The 19,863-nt window shown below is 40.0% G+C and overlaps 1 protein-coding gene across 1 annotated transcript in view; it reads left to right on the top strand.

Moving 5' to 3' along the window:
• The window catches only part of helz (helicase with zinc finger), a 57,691-nt gene that overhangs the window by 7,074 nt on the left and 30,754 nt on the right, over positions 1-19,863 (top strand). Inside the window, exons 2-15 of the mRNA XM_046047341.1 lie at positions 3,415-3,660; positions 4,249-4,285; positions 5,824-5,948; positions 9,264-9,320; positions 9,631-9,679; positions 9,924-9,999; positions 10,743-10,941; positions 11,603-11,710; positions 11,887-12,028; positions 12,507-12,662; positions 12,966-13,236; positions 16,078-16,204; positions 16,360-16,572; positions 18,239-18,439. Coding sequence (XP_045903297.1) covers positions 3,433-3,660; positions 4,249-4,285; positions 5,824-5,948; positions 9,264-9,320; positions 9,631-9,679; positions 9,924-9,999; positions 10,743-10,941; positions 11,603-11,710; positions 11,887-12,028; positions 12,507-12,662; positions 12,966-13,236; positions 16,078-16,204; positions 16,360-16,572; positions 18,239-18,439 — 1,989 coding nt within the window. The 5' untranslated portion in view covers positions 3,415-3,432. The remainder of the gene's footprint in view (positions 1-3,414; positions 3,661-4,248; positions 4,286-5,823; positions 5,949-9,263; positions 9,321-9,630; positions 9,680-9,923; positions 10,000-10,742; positions 10,942-11,602; positions 11,711-11,886; positions 12,029-12,506; positions 12,663-12,965; positions 13,237-16,077; positions 16,205-16,359; positions 16,573-18,238; positions 18,440-19,863) is intronic.

Raw genomic sequence — 19,863 nt, 5'->3', positions numbered from 1 at the left:
TCCAGGCTGTGGTGAGGGTTAACCCAAAAGTTTGTTTTGCCAGTCATCTTTGCATGCTAATTGTAATGGAGCTTGTGGAGCAGATTTTTTGTGATGAAATGTGTATTTCTGCCAGAGTGAGATAAGCTGCAATGCCACTGGGGAAACCAGGTAGAAATAGGACCAAATAATAATAGGCTATTGGCCATGGTTGAGCATTTGTATCCCTGGTGTTCTCCAGCAGGTCATGACATACCATCCCTATCTGTGCTGATTGGTGCGAAGGAGGGCATGCTACTTTTTGTAATCTCAGAATGAGAATTGGATTCGTCCGGCCCTGTATTGAAGAATACATGAAACTAGCGATTGATATCATAAACTTATTAGGAAAGTGTTTACTGAGGTAATAAATGAAGTGAAAAGTAGGGTCATTTTGTCATTGAGTACAATGTAATCTGACTTTGTTTTGCAACCACCCCCTTTCATTAGAAGGAATGCAGGTAAAATTCTTTCTTTAACATAGACCTCACTTTTTTCAGACCCAGAGGTTAAACCCTAATGTCCAAAAAAGTAGCCGGAGGTTGTATCCTCCCACCACCACCTAAAGTCACACACAGCCGCCTCCTCCACAATAACCAAAGACTATTCCTTCTAACACTTAAGTGTGTGTGTGTGTGTGTGTGTGTGTGTGTGTGTGTGTTGATATAAATGTATTAGTGAAGCATACGCTTCTTTTGGGGGGGAAAACACTTACACACAGCTGTAATTAAAAGAGGATGCAGCAGGTGCCTTCCAGAGGATGTTGCTGGTCCAACATGGCCTACTGTTTGTGTCTAAATATACCAGTCTCATCAGTGCATATGAAGATGATGCATTATCTAAACTATAGAGGCAGTAGAGAGCCGAAAGTAGATGCTCTGAATTACAGTTCACAATAGAGATTCAGTATATTGGCACTATTCCCACTGGCACATAGTTGGTGTTGACCGTTGGCTCTGTGGCTCAGAAATGTCATAACAAACCCATTTCCTTCTGCATACTGTCCAATACATCACATCTAGTTTCAATAAAGCCTTTATATTCTGCATTATCAATTCTGATAACGCCCTTAGTCTAAGCAGTCAGATGATGCCAGACAGTTGACTGCACTGTTGTTGGCTTTGGAACTTGAGATGATAAAACAGTATGTCTTATGTAATGCTTTAGGCTTCTCATATGACTGCAACTTTCCCAACTAGTTGCAAATGTATATTAATATCAACTGTACATCACAAGCCCAGAGTATAGGGTATGTAGAAACAACTCACAGGAGCCTCATCCATACTTCCTGTTGATGTATGACTCAGAACAACCACATGAGAACATGAGTCTTTGTGAGCAGAAATCCACATTGCATGCTGTCTTCCACAAAACAAAGTTTCTTCAGGGTAAGAATAGTGGCCGTTCTTCTAAGCTCAAGATGAAGTCTTCCAAAACCTCATTTTCAGTGGCCGTTGTCAATGCAGATATTTAGAGAGCAGGGCGGCTGATTGCTGATATATAATTCTGATATCAAAACAATGAAAAGTCATGTATAATTCCATTATGCCATACATGGTCAATCTAATATACAGTGTTGACTTAGCCAGTAACGTGTTGCTGTAGGTGGAACTATTATTAATTAATGGCATAGAGAAATAGATTGGGTTATGATGCAGATTTCAGAACACGACTGGGGTTTAAGGGAGAGTGGGGTAAAGTTTGTCAGAAATGACGTCATTCAACTGCATTATTCTCTACAGTATAACAATATATATTTGAAGTTTGCCAGTAATGGTTTTGATTAGACCTGCTGTCATTTAGGAATATATATGCCTTGTGAGTGCGGGTATCGGTTGATGCTGATTATCTCAAAATGCCTCGCATATGCCCAATTAATTGGCCGAACTCCTTATAAAATATAGTGCTTGTCTGTAACTCCATGGCCCTGACATATTCCATATATAACTTACTTATGTCCATCTGTAAATGTGTATTATTTTCTAGAGTGGATAAATAGAATTTGGCTGTCTGCTGTACAACTTTGTGACGTTTAACACTTGTAGAGCAAGTGTCAACAAATGATCCACTTCTCCCAAGATAGAAAGAGAGTGAAGCCCACTCTATTTCTCTACCATTCTGGAGGAAATGTGGATATTATGTGGATACTATTCTTGTAAATTGCACCTTGAAGTATTTATGAACGGTTTTGTACTGAGTGTTCTTGTGCTGAGAGGTCTGAAGAAACAGTCAGGCTAAAGGCATTGAAGTATGAAGCCTGCATGACTTTATTATAGTCATTAAAGTTGTCAGTAAGATGCACACATGACGGCAGAAATGTGGTCAATACATGTCAAGGTTGAGTTGGAAAGTGAAGCAAACAAATATGGATGTGTTTCACCAGTAGGTGTTTGTGGGAGTACTGTTGGTTTTATTTTCTCAGATTGTATAACCTGATATGTACTTACAAATAGTCAGTAAGTTTGACCTATTTGCATGTCCACTCTTAACCTAACATATAGCCAGTGAGCGTAGTTGAGGTAACAAGAAACTATCTTGATACATACTGCCCAGTGCCATGGAGAGAGGGAAGGATTTTGTGATGTGGAATAAATGTCCCTGTGGCAACACTGCATGTTAGGAATAGCTCATAAAGACATTTAGGAGCACAGCAAAATGTTCAAGTAACACATAGTTACTGGCGGGGGGGGGGGCTTGTATCTGGAAACTGGACATTTGCCTTAAAATCTTGCCATATTGCCAAATCTGCCAAATATTCCAAAAACATTGAAACAGATTTGTTTTGAAAATTTGACACATTTAAAACGTGGACACAGATCACAACACATCACAGAAAACTCGGCAGATTGCGGCTTGTTGAATGTGGAACAAGGGACAGGTGTAACTGAAGAGCACATATTTGCTCACTGGCATCCTGGCTGTGGATATACTGTTAGTATATTATTAACATATTAATTATATGATGTTACTATATTCCTGATAATATAATAGTATAATATATAGGTTACCACTACGATAATATTAATTACAGTTGGAATAGTTTTCATGGCTTGTTTTCATTTACGTAATCCTTGTGCAACAAAAAATTGCCTACATTGTGGTTAGTCTCTCTAATTTGTAAATGCTACGTACTAACTTGTTAATAATCATAACCATTCATGCATAACAATGAGTTCAACATTTCGAAAGTTTTCTGTAGCGCATCACCCTTTTTTGTATGTCCCGCCTCCATCCAGTCTACAGTCAGCCTGTTCACGAACAGTGACATTGATGATCACATTGCCTTTAGGAAAACACTTTTTAACAAAAGGCACCTGATGTAGCTGTGGCCAATCCATAAAAAATAGAAGGGATGTTCATAGTATGTCTTTTTCTCTTGTCTTTTTGTGCTTCCAGACGTTTTGTCCCTGAGTCATGGCAGACAGGAGAGCGGAGAAATCATGTGAAGAAGCCAGCAGATCGTTAGCCAGGCGAGAGTACGAGGCGGCAGTCAGCCACAGCACGGACGCCCTGGTGGTCCTTGCACCCCAAGCCCCATCTTCCAGTGTCCCTGTCCCGCCGAGCCCTCCATCCCTTGTCGCCGCCAACGGACCGCTCCGCAGCCGTGTCCTGCTCTACCGGATTGCTGCCTTCCTGCAGCTGGTGAGGACAGTGGCTGTTTAAGCATTGTTGCTGCCCTAACAAGAATGCAGCCTCTTTTCCCTCCTCCCATTTTGCTTTGTGGCCCCCAAATTCTTTCCATTGTTCATTATTACAGTCAATCACAGTTATGCAATTGAGGGAGGGATACCCGTCTTGTAGAATTATAAAGACACTACTCTGAACGGTCATATCGCCAAACAGAATATATTTTTTTCCTATCCCTAAATTAATTAATTACACTGTCATGCCGTAGGCCAATCATTGTGCATCAAATCCTCTGTTGTACTTCTAGTCACTCGGTAAATTACTATGAAGAGCAGGTTAGAAATGAGAACAATAAATCTTACTTTCTTCCTCAATGGTACTGTTATGTTATCGTCCCAGAGCTCTAAAATTACAGCAGTTACTTAAGCCCTAAGATTATGGAAACTACTTAAGTCCTATAATGATAGTGTGAGGGACTCCGCTCTGAGGCTAAGATAGACATTCTTGGAGCTTATGTGAAGCTCTGACCTTCAAACACAAACTATTCCCATTTGTTATGGCTGCCACTTTTCTACTTTTTTTTTTTTCTCCTTCTGCCAACAGAAAAACTATGATGAAGCAGATGAAGACTGCAAACATGGTGAGTAGCAATTAAAACTGGAAACATCTGCTGATACTGTATACAGCACAGTCTGTTTTTGTTGTTTTTTTACCTCGTCTCAGAAGAAAAGGGGCTGCCAGGGTCAGGAAAGCACCAAGTTTTAACATGGGCTTGTTTCTTTGCAGAAGCTGTTTACTTTGTGTCTATTGGGTTAATGGCTTTGCTGAAAGAAAATAAATGTTTGGGTCTGAAATTTGCCTCAGTTTTTGGTCAGAAGACAGGTCATATCTAGGGTCAAACTTTATTCCCCAGTTAGGGATGCAGCAATTACCGGATTTCACTATTAACCATGCTTTAAAATGTCACGGTTAATTAATCGTAAAGACTCCGCAACACGAGTGTTTCTGTTGCAAGGAACGAAACTGTGGCAACTTGCATGAAACAGAAATAAAGTTACAGGAGCGGTGCACCAGCTTAAGTGTTGTGCTTACTGTACACTGGCTAAACTATGGCAGAGGGGCCAAACTGTGAAGCTGTATTTCCACCAAAGGAACGGCTTAAGTCGGCAGTGTGGGAGCATTTCGGGTACACCAAGTCTGACCAGGGCGTTACAGAAGCTGACTGATCACCTGTTAAAAAACTTGCCGTTAAATGGTTCCTGCTAAAGGAGCGAATAACTACATTAAACGTGACTCGAGCTCGCGCGCATGCTGCGGTCAAAGCAGTTCAACTTCACACAGTGCAAATCGCTTCTTTTCTCAAAGTTCCTTTATGGAAGACAGAATGTAGTCCTCTAAAGACCTTCAGTCACTGAACATTTAACATTACATCATGTTGTTGTCTTCTCCTGTCTGTGTTGAGAAAATGTTGCCAGGTGTAAAACACTAACATACATCAGGAGCTTATAGACTTTCAGGACTACAGGCTACCAATTAACTGCATTTCAGATAACGCTGCACTCAATTTCTTTCTCTCATTTTCACTAAAACATATTTATGGATGAGAGTTGATGACAGTTTATCCCCTCCTTTATAACAATTTCCCCTGGTGGATAAAAGGTGATATTCCTCTTATATTAATAATACTTGCATATTATAGAAATATAATTATTAGTGTAATTAAATATTAATATTAAACATCAACTTAAGTCATTACTAGTGTTGTGAAATTAATTAATGCATAATAATCGTAATAATAATAAACTAGAGAGATTATTTCTCTGACAATAATCGTACCAACAAAATCTGTAATCGTTGCATCCCTAGCCCCAGTGCAGGTACATGTTAGTCACGACATGGTTAGCCAACTTGTAAGGTAAGCCAGATGTGGCAGGGCACTGTCAGCTATAGCCTGTTTTGTGGAATGAGGTGTGCTACAATATACTTTCCGACTTTCAGCTGGAATAAAATATATAAAATTTCACATTTTCATTGAATTCTTCGCACAATTTTAAGCTATAGTGTTCTAGAGAGCTGACTTGGAAACAACTTATTACATATATTGGATGAAATCTAACACAACATACTGACTTAATTCTGTCCCTACCTGTTCCCTTTGTGTTCTTCATCTTGTCTTAGTCCTGGCAGAAGAGATTTCCAGGGGAGACGGTTCGCTACAGGCCAGTGTGCGCTCTATGCTGTTGGATGGCAGCCTGCAGGAGGTGGTCAGCATCCTCTCTAAAGCCTTGTATGGAGAGCCAATGGTATGTTAAGGAACAATGCATACAATGCATTGCTAGCAAACATACTTCTACCGGCCTGTGAGCTTTTAAACAAATCTTTGACAACCATCAATAGCCAGAATGTTCGGCAGGGGCCGACAAATTGTTTTATGTACAGTGTGAGCACTCAGGTTGTGACTTGACAGTCGCACCATACAGTGTGAACTAGGGCTGAACGATTTGGGGAAAAGATATTGTGATTTTTCTGCCAGATTTTTTGATAACGATTCGATTAGCTTTTTTTTTTTAAATTGAAGTTCAATATTCATTGCCAGTCTATTTTTGACTGAAGCCACATCAAGCAGCATAGAGCAGATGAACCAGGCACGAAGTCAGACACAGTACGGCATAGAGAATCCGGTCGATTTTCAAAATAAAACACCCTTTGCAGACTCCCAATCGTCAACAATAAACACAGTTAAACAGACAAATGAAAGAAAAAGAAACAATTTAACAACGTAGCCTACTTAACCATGGTAGAAGCACAAAAATCAAGGACAACTGAACAAATAAGCAAAATCTGAACAAGTCAGCAAAATCAGATGGCCATAACACTCTTATTCTGAAATGCTCCATGTGGATATGTAACGTTAACCTGCAGAGAACGGAGCGGAACGGGCCGTTATCTGTAGTTGAAGCACACAAAATGGACAAATTAACAACACGTTAACAACGTGTAGGGAAAACGCTGCGTTGCTGAAACACTTACGAGTGAGTTGATGCCAGAAATGATCGTGGCACAGCTGCTGCCTGTGTTGGTTTGGCTGGCGCCATTATCCCACGTTTTCCTCTAGTTTTGTTTGTTGTTGTAAAATTTACGTGCATTGTGCCCACTCTGATTGATGACTAGGACCGTAACAGGAGGCGCATGGCACTTGTGATTGGCGAGCAGATCTGTCACAAGGATGACAACGGCATGAATCTGTAACTGCATGACCGTTTTAAAATGGGTCAGATGTGCTGCATGATTAACCCACATTTTAATCGCCGTCTTCACGATTAGCTAATCGCGTTCTTTCAAATCGCAATTTCGATTTGAAAACGATTAATCGTTCAGCCCTTGTGTGAACACATAAATCAGATACCGTGTGCTTAATGATTAATAAAGTCATGTCGCTTGAGTTTTTTAGAATTTAGAAAAACAAAATAACTGAAAAGGGGCTACATGAAAATAAATGTCTAAGATGAAGTGAAGTGTAGTGCTCTACCCAGAGCTGTGTTACTTGGGTGTAACCGACAGACAGACAGGGTCACTCTTTATATCATATGCTTTTGTCCACTTTTTATTCTTTCTTCTTTCCCTTTACTAATCCTAACTGCTGTCTTCATATGTCAACATGCATATTGCTGCCAAGGTGCCTCCTCCAACTAAACTGTTTGCAACCACTTCCTGGCCACTGCAACACACACACACACAGACACGCACACACAGACACACACACAGACATAAGCACATATTCAAAGGTTGAGATTAGCCCCAAGGTCATCCAACATTTTATGCAAATTGGGACATTCCTTTTTTTTTGGGCAGGTCTCAAACAAACCGTATTCTGACACAGCTTGGGATGATTATCTTTCCTTCTCTGACTGCCCTCTCCTCCTTTTCTCCTCCCACCTTTTCACACATCATTTGAAGCCTCCCATTCTTAGGCCCCATCCACACTACTGTGTTTTCGAATTAAAACGGAGACATTTTGCTACGTTTTCACCTCCCGTCCAGACTACAACGGCAAAAACTGTAAACCTAAAACGAAGAAGTTTGGAAACGCTGCCGACCCTGTTTTGAGTTTCGAAACTCCGAAGGGCATTTTAATGAAGACAGGCCAAAACTTCAGACTTCAGAAACGTTAACGCAGCCGCTCACGCTCAGCTCTCTGATTGGGTCTTATAAGTCATGCAAAGCAAAAACACGATGCTACTGACCGGGTTTTTGACATGCCATTTTTCTTAAAATATTGTGTACTGTGCAAATAACACTTATCTGCCTCCACTTGTACTGTGCATGTCGCCCTTTCACACGCATGCCCGGCGTACCCAAACGGGTACGGGATGTGCGTTTTCAGTCGTTTTAATGTAGACTGGGATCACCTCTGATGAGCAGCTAAAACACTGGTGTGGACGGTGATCGTATTTGTTTTAATTCTCAGTTTATAAACTAAAATGGAGTAGTCTGGGGCCTTAGTGTTCCCTCGACTCCTCCTCATCCTTCCTTTCTTTGTGTTTTAATGTGGACCCAGGTGTTGTAAAGCTATATTTCTGTGGGCTTAATTTTAGCAATTTGTCAGTGTTTTCACTCTAAAAGTGGAGGACACCGTTCAGCAACACAATTGACTTTTCTCATGCACACAAGAAAAGTACTTGAGAATCTGAATGGAAACATGAGAGGAGGCTGAAAACAGTTCAGTTCTTATGTATTTGACCCATAACACTAGCCGTTCTTTACAGTGTCATGCAAGTGTGTTGACATCCTGTAATAATTTAGCCAACTGTCAACGGTGTTTCACTTAATCAATGAGTGACGCTTTATTAAAACATTTTTTAGCTTGTTCTCAACTTTCTTCCAAAGACCAGGCTAGAGAAGCTAGTGTGATCTGTACTGGAAGAGCTGACTCAGGTGCTCATTTGGAGTAGGATTGGTAATAAATTAACAATAGACTTCTTGTTACTTAAAAAATATTCACAAGTTTAAAAATCAAAAATAGGAAAGCCTATTCACCTGTTTTTATCAAAATGCTTACACAACATATTTGAAGACTTTACCGGACTATCATCTGGATTCAACAGGGCCAGGGAACAAATGAACATCTTTGTTCATTGTTCACAGTGTATCAATTTTGGATCATCAAATACATCAAATACATCAGTAGTGCTAGAATAATTTCTGGTGTCATGTGCAGGTTACTGGCATGACATCCCCCCATTGAAGTGACAAATTGAAAGAGCAACACATATAAACTATAAACACCCAATTTAGATAATGCATGACCCAAAAAGGTTAGACGTTTTTATCACTTGTGTCCCTTTGGCATTCTTTGAAGCATAGCATCTACACACTGTCTGTGACTTTTCAGTTGACATCGCTCATCTGCGAATATTCCAAGTTGTGTAATTCAGCTTTTAAATATTGATATGGTGATAGATTTTAATCTTGTCTGTAGATTTCTGATGATAAATAAGATTACACCAAAAAAATCTGTCTGTTTATTTAAAAGCAGTGAGTTTTATAGTTATCATGAAAGCACTAATTGCAAAGTGCTATGTAATGAAGATCTTTTTTTTTTCTTCTTCCTTTCACAGAATGGCATTGTCACAAAAGACCTGACCAGATTAAAAATGCTCTTTTCAGAAATAGAGGTAAGTTGCTTTGGTTGCAAGGCTGCAAATGTTGCTGCTGCTTTCTGTCCTTTGTTCATTTGCCATTTGGTACTTGTTGGTTTTACAGATGATGGGTTTATGCTTGGGCGGTAGGGGGGGGATCATAAAGATGACTAATGGCCTGATTCTAACACTAACTTAATTATTTTGTGCTCATCTGCCTAGTAGCCTCATAGCTGTGGATTTATTACTGTCTGTAATAAGTCCAACTGCTTGTATGGCTATGTTAGTAGTTGACATAATAGTAATCATCTTTCTGCACACTCCGTGCCCTATCTTTCTCTGTCAGGCTATAAATAGGGAGATGGCACCAGAATACACAGATGACCAGGAGGAAGGTGAGCAAATCAGTACCATGAGTCGTTTTCAATCCTTCCCTCAACTTCAGAAAATTGAATGACACAAATTCCCATACATTAAAGTACAGTAGATATTATTAATGTTTAGAAAGTCTTTACTCAGCCATTTGGCAGCTTGAGCACATTCTAAACAGGATACAAGCTGGCTGAAGCCCATCTTTATAATGTTTTTGAAGGCTTTGGCTCAGCGTTGTATTGACTACTTGGCTGTGTGTGTTGACAGAGGTCCAGGATGGCTGGCAGTTCCGGCCTCCTCCCAGAGGAGTCACCAGCAGCGAGGAGTACACCCTCTGTAAACGGTAATACAAACTGTTGCACGCAGGTGTGAGTAATGAAGAACTTACCGCAGAGGAAAATTAATATGCTACGTTCTGCTGTTCTAGATTGTGTGAAAGACAAGCATTTAATTAAAAAGTAGCTTTCAGGAAGTCATGACAGTATTCACTTACACTGAAGCCTGTAAAATTAGGATTCACAGTAGTGAATAAAATTTGAAGGCTGACCCAGTTAGCTCACCTGGTAGAGAGCGCTCATCATGCACAAGGCTGAGTCCTTACTGCAACCCGGCTCTTTGCTGCATGTCATCCCCCTTCTGTCTCTCCTGTATTTCCTGTCTCTCTTCAGCTGTCCTATCAAAATAAAGGCCAAAACATGTTTTAATTTGATCTGGTCTTCACTCTGAAGGAATCCTTTGACAAGCATTAGTGTGCATACTGGATTTTTGTTTTTAAGGATACCAACAGATCTGGTGAGATCTAGTCACATAACACATTTACAGATAACTAATAGTGACACACATCATTGTTTATTGATCATGTACAGATGTTGTACAAAAATGCTGTCAAAAAATCCAACAGTTCTAAATTTACTATAGTATGAAACGCAAATTCTCACACTGGACATTGTAACTAGCAGATGTTTGGTATTCTTAGTGATTTCATAACATAAAACAATTAGTTGAAATGGTCAGATAGTTTTTAGTTGAATGATTTATTGAGTTTGTTTTAGCACCAGTTCAGCTCACAGTGTGTCTTTGCTGTAGGTACTTGGAGCAGGGTCTGTGTCGGTACGGGGCCCAGTGTACGTCAGCCCACTCGCAGGAGGAGCTGATGGAGTGGCAGAAACGCTATGCGTCACGCCTCATCCGCCTCAAACAGCAGCAGGAGAGCAAACACTTCACCGAGAACTACATGGAGACCCTGATAGAGAAGTGGATGAACTCCCTCTCCCCAGAGAAAGTGGTGAGTGCACGAAAGCTCAAAAGTGGCTTAGTTAATAGAAAATAGCCAGAACACCATGTCAAGGTCATGGTTCACTTCCTCAAAGGGCCACCTAATCACAAAACGTGTGTATCAGACTATGTTGTGATTTTATTTAAAGCCTCTCCAAACTTTCATAACCTCCTCACCATGTAAATCTAATGGGGGCAGTACCAACACCCTTGTATAACCCAGCAAGCAACTTTTATATGCACACACCGAACATTGACTACACTAGCTGAGTTGTAGTTTCTAAATCTACTAGTTCAGTTGTTTATGTGCTCTCCTGTTAAGGTGACATTTAGTGTATTATCATATTCTAGCTGAAAGTAATGAAACAAAAAATTTTTACTGTACCAGTAAATTCTACTGTGCATATATTACCGATAATAAATGTACAGTAGAAGCAAACTGCTTACTCCAGTCAGGACAGTGTATTTAATTACTGCAGCTCTGTTGACCAGACAAACTGAGCCATGATATTGAAGGAGAGACATTAATAAGCCAAAGGTTGCATTCATTTATATATTGTTAAATTTCTTGTTATTGGCAGACTACTTTGTGTAAAAGATTTCTGAATACAGTTGCCGTGGTAGATTCTGTCTAAGCATGTGTGTTTTTATTTATTTATTTTTTTTCCTAGCTAAGTGACTATTTAGATGGAGTGAATGTAGAAACCAGTTCGAGCCTCTCTGTTACTGTCACCACCAAAAAGTCCTCTCACTCTTGGACCTTCTCCTTGTTGTGCAAGGTAAGATGAAATGTTGAATACCAAGCGTGTATACGTATTCCAGTGTTTTCTGTGTCTAATCAGATCGTTTGTCAGTATGAAACTGGAAAAATAAGGCAGTATTCTGCACTGCACACCTGACAGTGCTAGTGGTTATGTGTTTCCGATTATCTTCTTATCTCTGTCTCCTTGACTAGCCGGCTAGAAAGCTGTACCGCATCGCCCTGCTCTATGATGCCCACCGTCCACACTTCTTCATCACCGGTGTGTCAGCTGGAGAGCGGCTACAAGCCGTCCCCAAAAGCTGCCAAGAGTGGACTCCAGGAGAGGAAACAGCAGGTATGTCATGTATTTATAATACGAGACCAGTGTCACATGTCCATTGTTGCCTTTTTTCACACATCTGTGTCGTCACACATCATTAAGCTAGTATTGAATCATATGACAGTGCTGCTTTGAGGGTTTTAAAGTTCAAAGTATTTGAACTTTTTTGAATTGTATAACCAGAATAGGTTTTGTGATTCTGTTTATGAGCTCTACCTCTTTATGCTAGACAGACTTGTTTTAATTTGGCCGCATTTTGTCCTGTTCAGAGTAGCTACAGAGCCCAGTCAAGGCTGCAAAAAATCGTAAATTTAATGTAACAAAATGTCTTGTTTACAGCACATTTTAATCGCACGAAAAGTGGCTAGAAAGTGGAAATTGCAGCCTATGTTGTTCCTTCATTTTGTCATCTTAATGTTAAAGTTACATCTCTCTTTTGTTTAATCTACAATAGATTGCAAGTTTAAAACTTTCAACTTTGTTGTTCTGACAGTGGCAGCAGACAATGGCCTGGACCACTGTGTCTACCAGGTAGCTGTGGGCTTCAGCACAGAAATCTTTGGTACCTTCCGACAAACCGTTGTTTTTGACTTCGGCTCAGAGCCTGTGCTGATGCAGAGGATCATGGTGGATGCTGCCTCTATTGAAGGTATGCTAAAAGCAAGAAAGACATCTGAAGGACTTTTGTCAGTTGTATATTTTTTACAAGTTTTGTCAATGTATATAAAATCATAAGGAAGTGACACGACTTTTTATTTTAATTTGAAAACATTATCTATTCAGGTATACATTGTTTTCTAATCATGTTAGGATGGGTATGTTTTCTTGCATGTCATATTTAGTAGAGTTTTGAGTTTTCAAATCTTTTGAGAAGATGCTTATTTTATGTGTGGATCACAATCAACTTACAGTACCAAATGCTTTCAACCGCCCTCTTGTCCTTTGTTCTCAGACCTAGAACACCTAATGGCGGCCAGGCAGCAGCTCTTGATGACTGCAAAGCGCTGGGATCCTTCTTGTAAGACCATCGTAGAATTCATTCCTAATGAAACGATGGCTGAGCTGGAACGCAGCCTCCTCTCCCGCTATCAGATCCCTCTGTCGGCCGACCAGCTCTTCACCCAGTCAGTCCTGGATAAGACTCTGACCAAAGACAACTACCAGGCCCGACTGCATGACCTGCTCTACATTGAAGAGATTGCACAATATAAGGAAGTTAGCAAGTGAGTATACATTTTTTCATGGTTTCTTGTAGTAAAATAGATTATTCCATAAATGTACATAATTCTGAATAAAAAAGCCTGAACAACACTGAGTGAGATATTTGAGTTAAACTTGTTGAGAAAGCCAGTAAACAATGGTAGTTGTTTAGGATTTAATTAATTCTAGCTTAAGTGTTAAGCTGTGTGCTAAAGTTTCAATTAAATGACAAAAGTGGAATGCAGACTAAAATGTGAATAAACTTACTGTGCAGTGCTAAAAGATAAGTTCATAAGCAAATGTATCTTGGTCACAACACTGCAGACTCCGTAGCCTTCTTGGTGATGGTAACAAGGTCACCATAATTTTTCCAATCCTGACATAAGTATGTCAATATGTTTGCTATTGTATTTTTGTCAAAAAATTATAAGATTGTAATTTTGACTCAACTGTGCCTCAAGAAGAAATCTAAATGTACATGGGATATGTGTCTATCTGCATATCTCCTACAATGCCAATTTAAAACCATAGCCTTGCTGTCTGACTCTGGCAGTGTTGACGAACACTGAAAGTATCCTTCTGAAAGCTACTAACAATTTGGAACTTGTGAGTTGAAACTGTTGCAAAACAACATTCACTGAAATCTAGCTTGGAAAACTACATTTCTAGTGCATCAGTCAAATTCGAAAACATATTTTATAATGTCATCCCAAATATAAAAAAAATAACATTTCTTTATTATAATTTGGCAAAAATAATCGTAACTCAAGGTCAACTTACCGTCCCTTTTTAACTGGAGCTTTCAAAATTGCAATGCAATTGTGCATCCTTAACAACTGAACAGAAAACACTTCACTGACAGGTCAGACCAGTCTACATAATGGGCCTCTTGTCAGTAATTTAGCTACAAATAGCAAACCTTGCTCTGTTGTGTTTTTTTATACTTTACTTAACATGACTACTTCTAAACAGTCGGTGATGGTTTTGTTTGTTTTTCTTTTTTTTGTTAATATGTAATAATATATTATGCATTCAATAATATAGTAACATATGTTATTTATTCATTATTTATAATCTGACTACTTAAAATATATAGTGATTGTTTCAGTACATATACCAATGTGGACCCTGTCTGAGGTAGAGTGGTGTAAATATTTTGTTATGAGATGTCAACCCACCACAAGGTGTCAGACTCAACCTTCATTGTAAGTTTGCTATGTGAGAGACTCTGTATCTCTCTCGCACACACACTCACAGTTCCAGTGCCATCTAATAACGTGTTTACAGTGATTCTTTACCCGCTGCTCCACACTAAGTGTCATGCTGATTACAGGTGAAATCACAGTTAATATTTAATCCCACATTCCCCCTCTACTTTAAATGTCTCAGCTTTCCTCTTTGCTCTTAGTTTGATCTTGTCTCAGTGTCATTCGACATGGTAAGGAATTGAATCACGGATCCCTTCCTGTTATCTGTCCTGCAGTATGAAATGTTCTTTCAATCTGCCGCATTTCCGGTTTTCATAATCCCTCTACCTATTAAACCATCAATGTTCTGGCAGGTTCTAATGCCTTTCATGGCACATGGTGAAGGATTTCCTCTATGGGATCTGCAAATGGCATACAGCTGTTAAAAGCTTGATTCAGTCCTTTACATTGCAACTTAGAAATATCTCCATTAGAATATATTTTAATAATCTCACACTACATTTATTTCTTGCTGGATGAGAGTGGCAGCCTCCAATTTGGCAGTCTGGTATCAGGAGGTCAAGAAGCATCACCTGATTATCAAATGTGAATAATGGAGAAGCAAGAGTGCCTTGCTGTTTGTTTTTGTCCCTGTTTGTTTCCCTCAATGAGAGTATAGCCAGAACGCTGATGCAAAACCATAACAAGTCCCTTTGGTTACGTAACACCACTGGTTTGTAATTTAATACAGAATGTGTTTACTTATCTGCATATGTTAATCATCCATCAGAGTTCACCACCAATATTGCTTACTATTTCATCATTTCAGATCCAACAGACACTAGAGAAGCAACAAGCTGGAACTGAATTTTGTCCCAAAAGCGCTTCAATCTTCCACAAAATATGTGCATGGATAAGCTTTGTGCCAGTGGTTGTTTTTCTCTGAAGGACTGACATCTTAAAATAATTTGGTTGCTTTTTAGTTCCCTCACTGATAAAGTTTTATAGTGGTGACCTTACATTTTGAAAAATTTCTAAGGCTATTACAAAATGACAGTAAATAGGTATTTATTGATTTTTCTGGAAACTATGTTAACCATATATTCAGCTTCAGACTTTTGTCTTCACAGTGGCCAATGCACAAACAAGTGATGCTCAGCTTAAAAGTGATCATTTCTTTCACTATCCCCAAATATTTGCTCACCTTAACAGTGTATAACTGATTTTTAATGTACTGCTGATAAGAGTGAATGATATGCAGGTCATTATGGGGCCACTTTAGCAAATCAAATGTCAAAGAATGCTCCTATGCCAGAGGCATGAATGCATGATGCACTTGGTTTCACATATCGCTGTTTTGATGCACTGACAGTTTGGTTATTAAATGAAGAATCCACAACCGCTTATCTTAAGAGCAAATGTATGCTTGTGTCCGGAGTGAGACTATACAGCAACCGAATAATGGTTATGTGGCAGAAGGTAGAACCGTTCCAGGGTTAAAATGTCAGCAGTACAGAGAGGATAGACATGTGACTTATTCATAAGAGAACATATTGTGATCGTGGTACTAGTTTATTGATAACACTTGACAAAACTTTGTGATTGTGATCCTTTTTTAACCTTGATTCATCTGCTGTCTGCAACAGCATAACCAAATCTCCACATTTCTCCCCCCAGGTTTAACATCAAAGTTAACCTGCAGCTTGTCACCAGCTTTATGCTGACCGGCATTTCTGTTGGAGCCAAGTATGCCCAGAATGGACAGCTCTTTGCACGCTTCAAACTTACTGAAACACTTTCTGAGGTAACTGGATTGGTTGCATTGGTAATTGCCATAAGCTTGCGACATCGGTGTCTGCCTTTTTACTCTAAGTACTCTAACTATTTGTTGGTGGCACCTGGAGCCCAGAGGTGTTAGCTAGCTAGATCTCCTGAACAGTTTTTCCTTCCTTACGTCAGGACACATTGGCTGGGCGGCTAGTGATGACCAAGGTGAATTCAGTCCTGCTGCTGCCATTGAACCGTGAGGGGGTCAGCAGCCAGCCTCCTCCTGGGGTGAAAGAGCGTGTTTACGAGGCTGTGATTGAGGAGAAGACCAAGGACTACATCTTCCTAAGGATCTGCAAGGACTGCTGTCTTGAGCTGGGGCTACAGCCTGACAGAGAAATACAGGTATGAGCTGCGCCAAGAGGACACTTGTGTGCTTAAACATGAGACATCTCTGTCCTGCTGTCACCACCAGATAGTAAATAGGACTGGTGGATTAACAGCAGTGGAAAGGGCTGGTGATTAATCTCAACACCCTAAGAGATTTTAGTTAGCGTTCAGCTCACGTTTTGGCCTTTAAAAAACTTCACACAGTGAGTGTTAAAGAGTTACCTGTTAATTAGCATTTCAACAAAAGGTTGCTAAACAGAAGAAGACTTCTTTCCTGGAAAACCTGTGTGTGCTAGTGCGTCTGTTTGAGCATTGACTGCTGTTTTGTCTCTGGTTCTGAGAAATCTCCCTTTATTGAATGACTTTACCTTTTGGCAGCCTCGGCTTGATATTTCTCTCCCCTCCAGCCTGAACGTCGGCAGATGAAGCAAGGCTCTGTGTTAAGTTATCAGAACGCCTACTGTGGGAGCATAATCATCTTATTCTTCTGCATTCACTGCTCCTGCCTGCTTACGAGCTACAGTTTCATTTCCCTATCTTCGCTATGGGTTCTTACAATATTCCACACAGCCTTGATGTTTCATGCTCTTCTAGCTCCCACATATCTGAGACTTTCCGGTTCTTGTATTCATTGTTTATTTCACTTTCTTGCCCACTTTCCTTCTTACTGTGTTCACGCTTCTTTTTATCTCTCATTTATTTTTCCCCCTCTCCTTCTAATTTTCACACTCCTATCCTAAAGGTATTGCATACTTTACAGTATACCTGTTAAGAGCCTGTCCTCTGTCTGTATGATGATGAGGCCCTCCAGCAGTGAAAACAAAATCTTAGCAATTACATAAAATTGGTTTAAGCCAAGGGATTAAATAGAAATGTAAATGCACCAAGGTCCCCCAAGACATCAAAAGTAGAGCACTGTTCAACCTTGTAATTTATGGCAGGGCCGGTGCTAACTAAACATGGCGCGGAATTGAAAAACAGGCACTTTTTGGGCGGCTGTTACAGGTGTTACTGTCCTGCCCAGTGCCCCACTTTCTCTGACTGTGAAGAATCTCCATACCATGAAGCTGGTTTTGCAGAATGATGCTGCTGTTTTGGGATTATTGTTTTCTTAATTGTTTTGGTGCACTTTGAATTCTGAGATATTGACAGGTGGACACACATGTATGTCTGTATAAATCCGGTCTATGCAGTTAAATTAGTTGTAGATGGGCTTCATTCAAGGTCTATAAATATCTCAAAAAATGAGTATCAAGATATTTAGAGGAAAGAGTTGGGATGCATCAAATCGTCATTTAGCTGTAGAGCAACTGGCAGTATTGTGGTCTTAATTGGTTGGTCTAGAAAATAATTTAATTTGAGTACTCGCACTTAAAATATAATGCTTAATCCTGTTTACAGATATACTGAACACATTGCATGTGGTGTGATGTATTGCATGTATTACATGTATTGTTTTTAATGAATGTGTTTTCCCTATAAATCATGAAAGAGATTAATGAGCTCAAGTTGTAAACCAAAAATGATTTATTCCTATTTGATCCAGTATAATGCAACCCTAACAAAATCTTTTTGGAATCTTATCAGATTGATTACATTGTATTGCTTCTCTGTAGATGGACATAGACAAGTTTGGTGGATTGACTGCTGAGTAAGCTTTTCTGTATTGCCTCTGTGTAAGGTGGAGCTCCAGTTCCAGCTTAACAGACTGCCACTGTGTGAGATGCACTATGCCCTTGATCGCATCAAAGATAATACCATCCTTTTCCCTGACATTGGCCTTGTACCCACCATCCCCTGGAGCCCAAACAGGTGTGTATTCCACCTTCACACATACATTGAACGGTTGAAGGCTGATTCAGAAATGTGTTTTACGTTAAAGGCAACCATCAATATTTTATTCAGATAGAATGGTTTTCACCTCCTTCATGCTTGTGTCTCACTCCATTGATTCAGTGAGAACTCTGTGTGGTACACACAGAGTAATGTGGTACATTACTGCCTTTAAGTGACTGGAAAAAAGGCAAAGACAAATAAATGAATAAATGAACACATGGCTGATTGTTTCATGTTGCTGTGTGGAAGAGGGAACCTTCTTTCATGTTGCGGATGAACAATGTGGATTGGCAGATATCTGATAATAAATAAAGGCTACAACTTCCATTTATATAATTTTAACCTGTTGGTACCGGGAGCTCAGGGCGAAACCTCTGATTTCATTTTTTAATTTTCACTGTTTTAAGTCCAAAAATCCACCTTTTTTGTTGCTCCGAGTCCCAGCGCGCGCCATCTTGATTATTGCGCAATACCCACGAGCTGCCTGCCGTCTCTCGTCTGTTTCTGCAGAGCTTGTGTACTAAAGCGGCACTTCTCATAGTGCCGCTTTAATACACACGGTCTTTTTGTCCATTTTCTGGCGGACCTGTTGGAGATACAGTGGGTACGGAAAGTATTCAGACCCCTTTAAATTTTTCACTCTTTGTTTCATTGCAGCCATTTTCCAAAAATCAAAAAAGTTCATTTTATTTCTCAGTAATGTACACTCAGCACCCCATCTTGACAGAAAAAAACTGAAATGTAGAAATTTTTGCAAATTTATTAAAAAAGAAAAACTGAAATATCACATGGTCATAAGTATTCAGACCCTTTGCCGTGACACTCATATTTAACTCAGGTGCTGTCTATTTCTTCTGATCATCCTTGAGATGGTTCTACACCTTCATTTGAGTCCAGCTGTGTTTGATTATACTGATTATACTGACTTGATTAGGAAAGCCACACACCTGTCTATATAAGACCGTACAGCTCACAGTGCATGTCAGAGCAAATGAGATTCATGAGGTCAAAGGAACTGCCTGAAGAGCTCAGAGACAGAATTGTGGCAAGGCACAGATCTGGCCAAGGTTACAAAAAAATTTCTGCTGCACTTAAGGTTCCTAAGAGCACAGTGGCCTCCATAATCCTCAAATGGAAGACGTTTGGGACGACCAGAACCCTTCCTAGAGCTGGCCGTCCGGCCAAACTGAGCTATCGGGGGAGAAGAGCCTTGGTGAGAGAGGTAAAGAAGAACCCAAAGGTCACTGTGGCTGAGCTCCAGAGATGCAGTCGGGAGATGGGAGAAAGTTGTAGTAAGTCAACCATCACTGCAGCAATCCACCAGTCGGGGCTTTATGGCAGAGTGGCCCGACGGAAGCCTCTCCTCAGTGCAAGACACATGAAAGCCCGCATGGAGTTTGCTAAAAAACACCTGAAGGACTCCAAGATGGTGATAAATAAGATCCTCTGGTCTGATGAGACCAAGATAGA

Source organism: Micropterus dolomieu, linkage group LG04 (genome assembly GCF_021292245.1).
Source record: "Micropterus dolomieu isolate WLL.071019.BEF.003 ecotype Adirondacks linkage group LG04, ASM2129224v1, whole genome shotgun sequence".
In the NCBI taxonomy this organism is placed as follows: domain Eukaryota; kingdom Metazoa; phylum Chordata; class Actinopteri; order Centrarchiformes; family Centrarchidae; genus Micropterus; species Micropterus dolomieu.
This window is presented reverse-complemented; position numbering and strand designations above follow the sequence as displayed.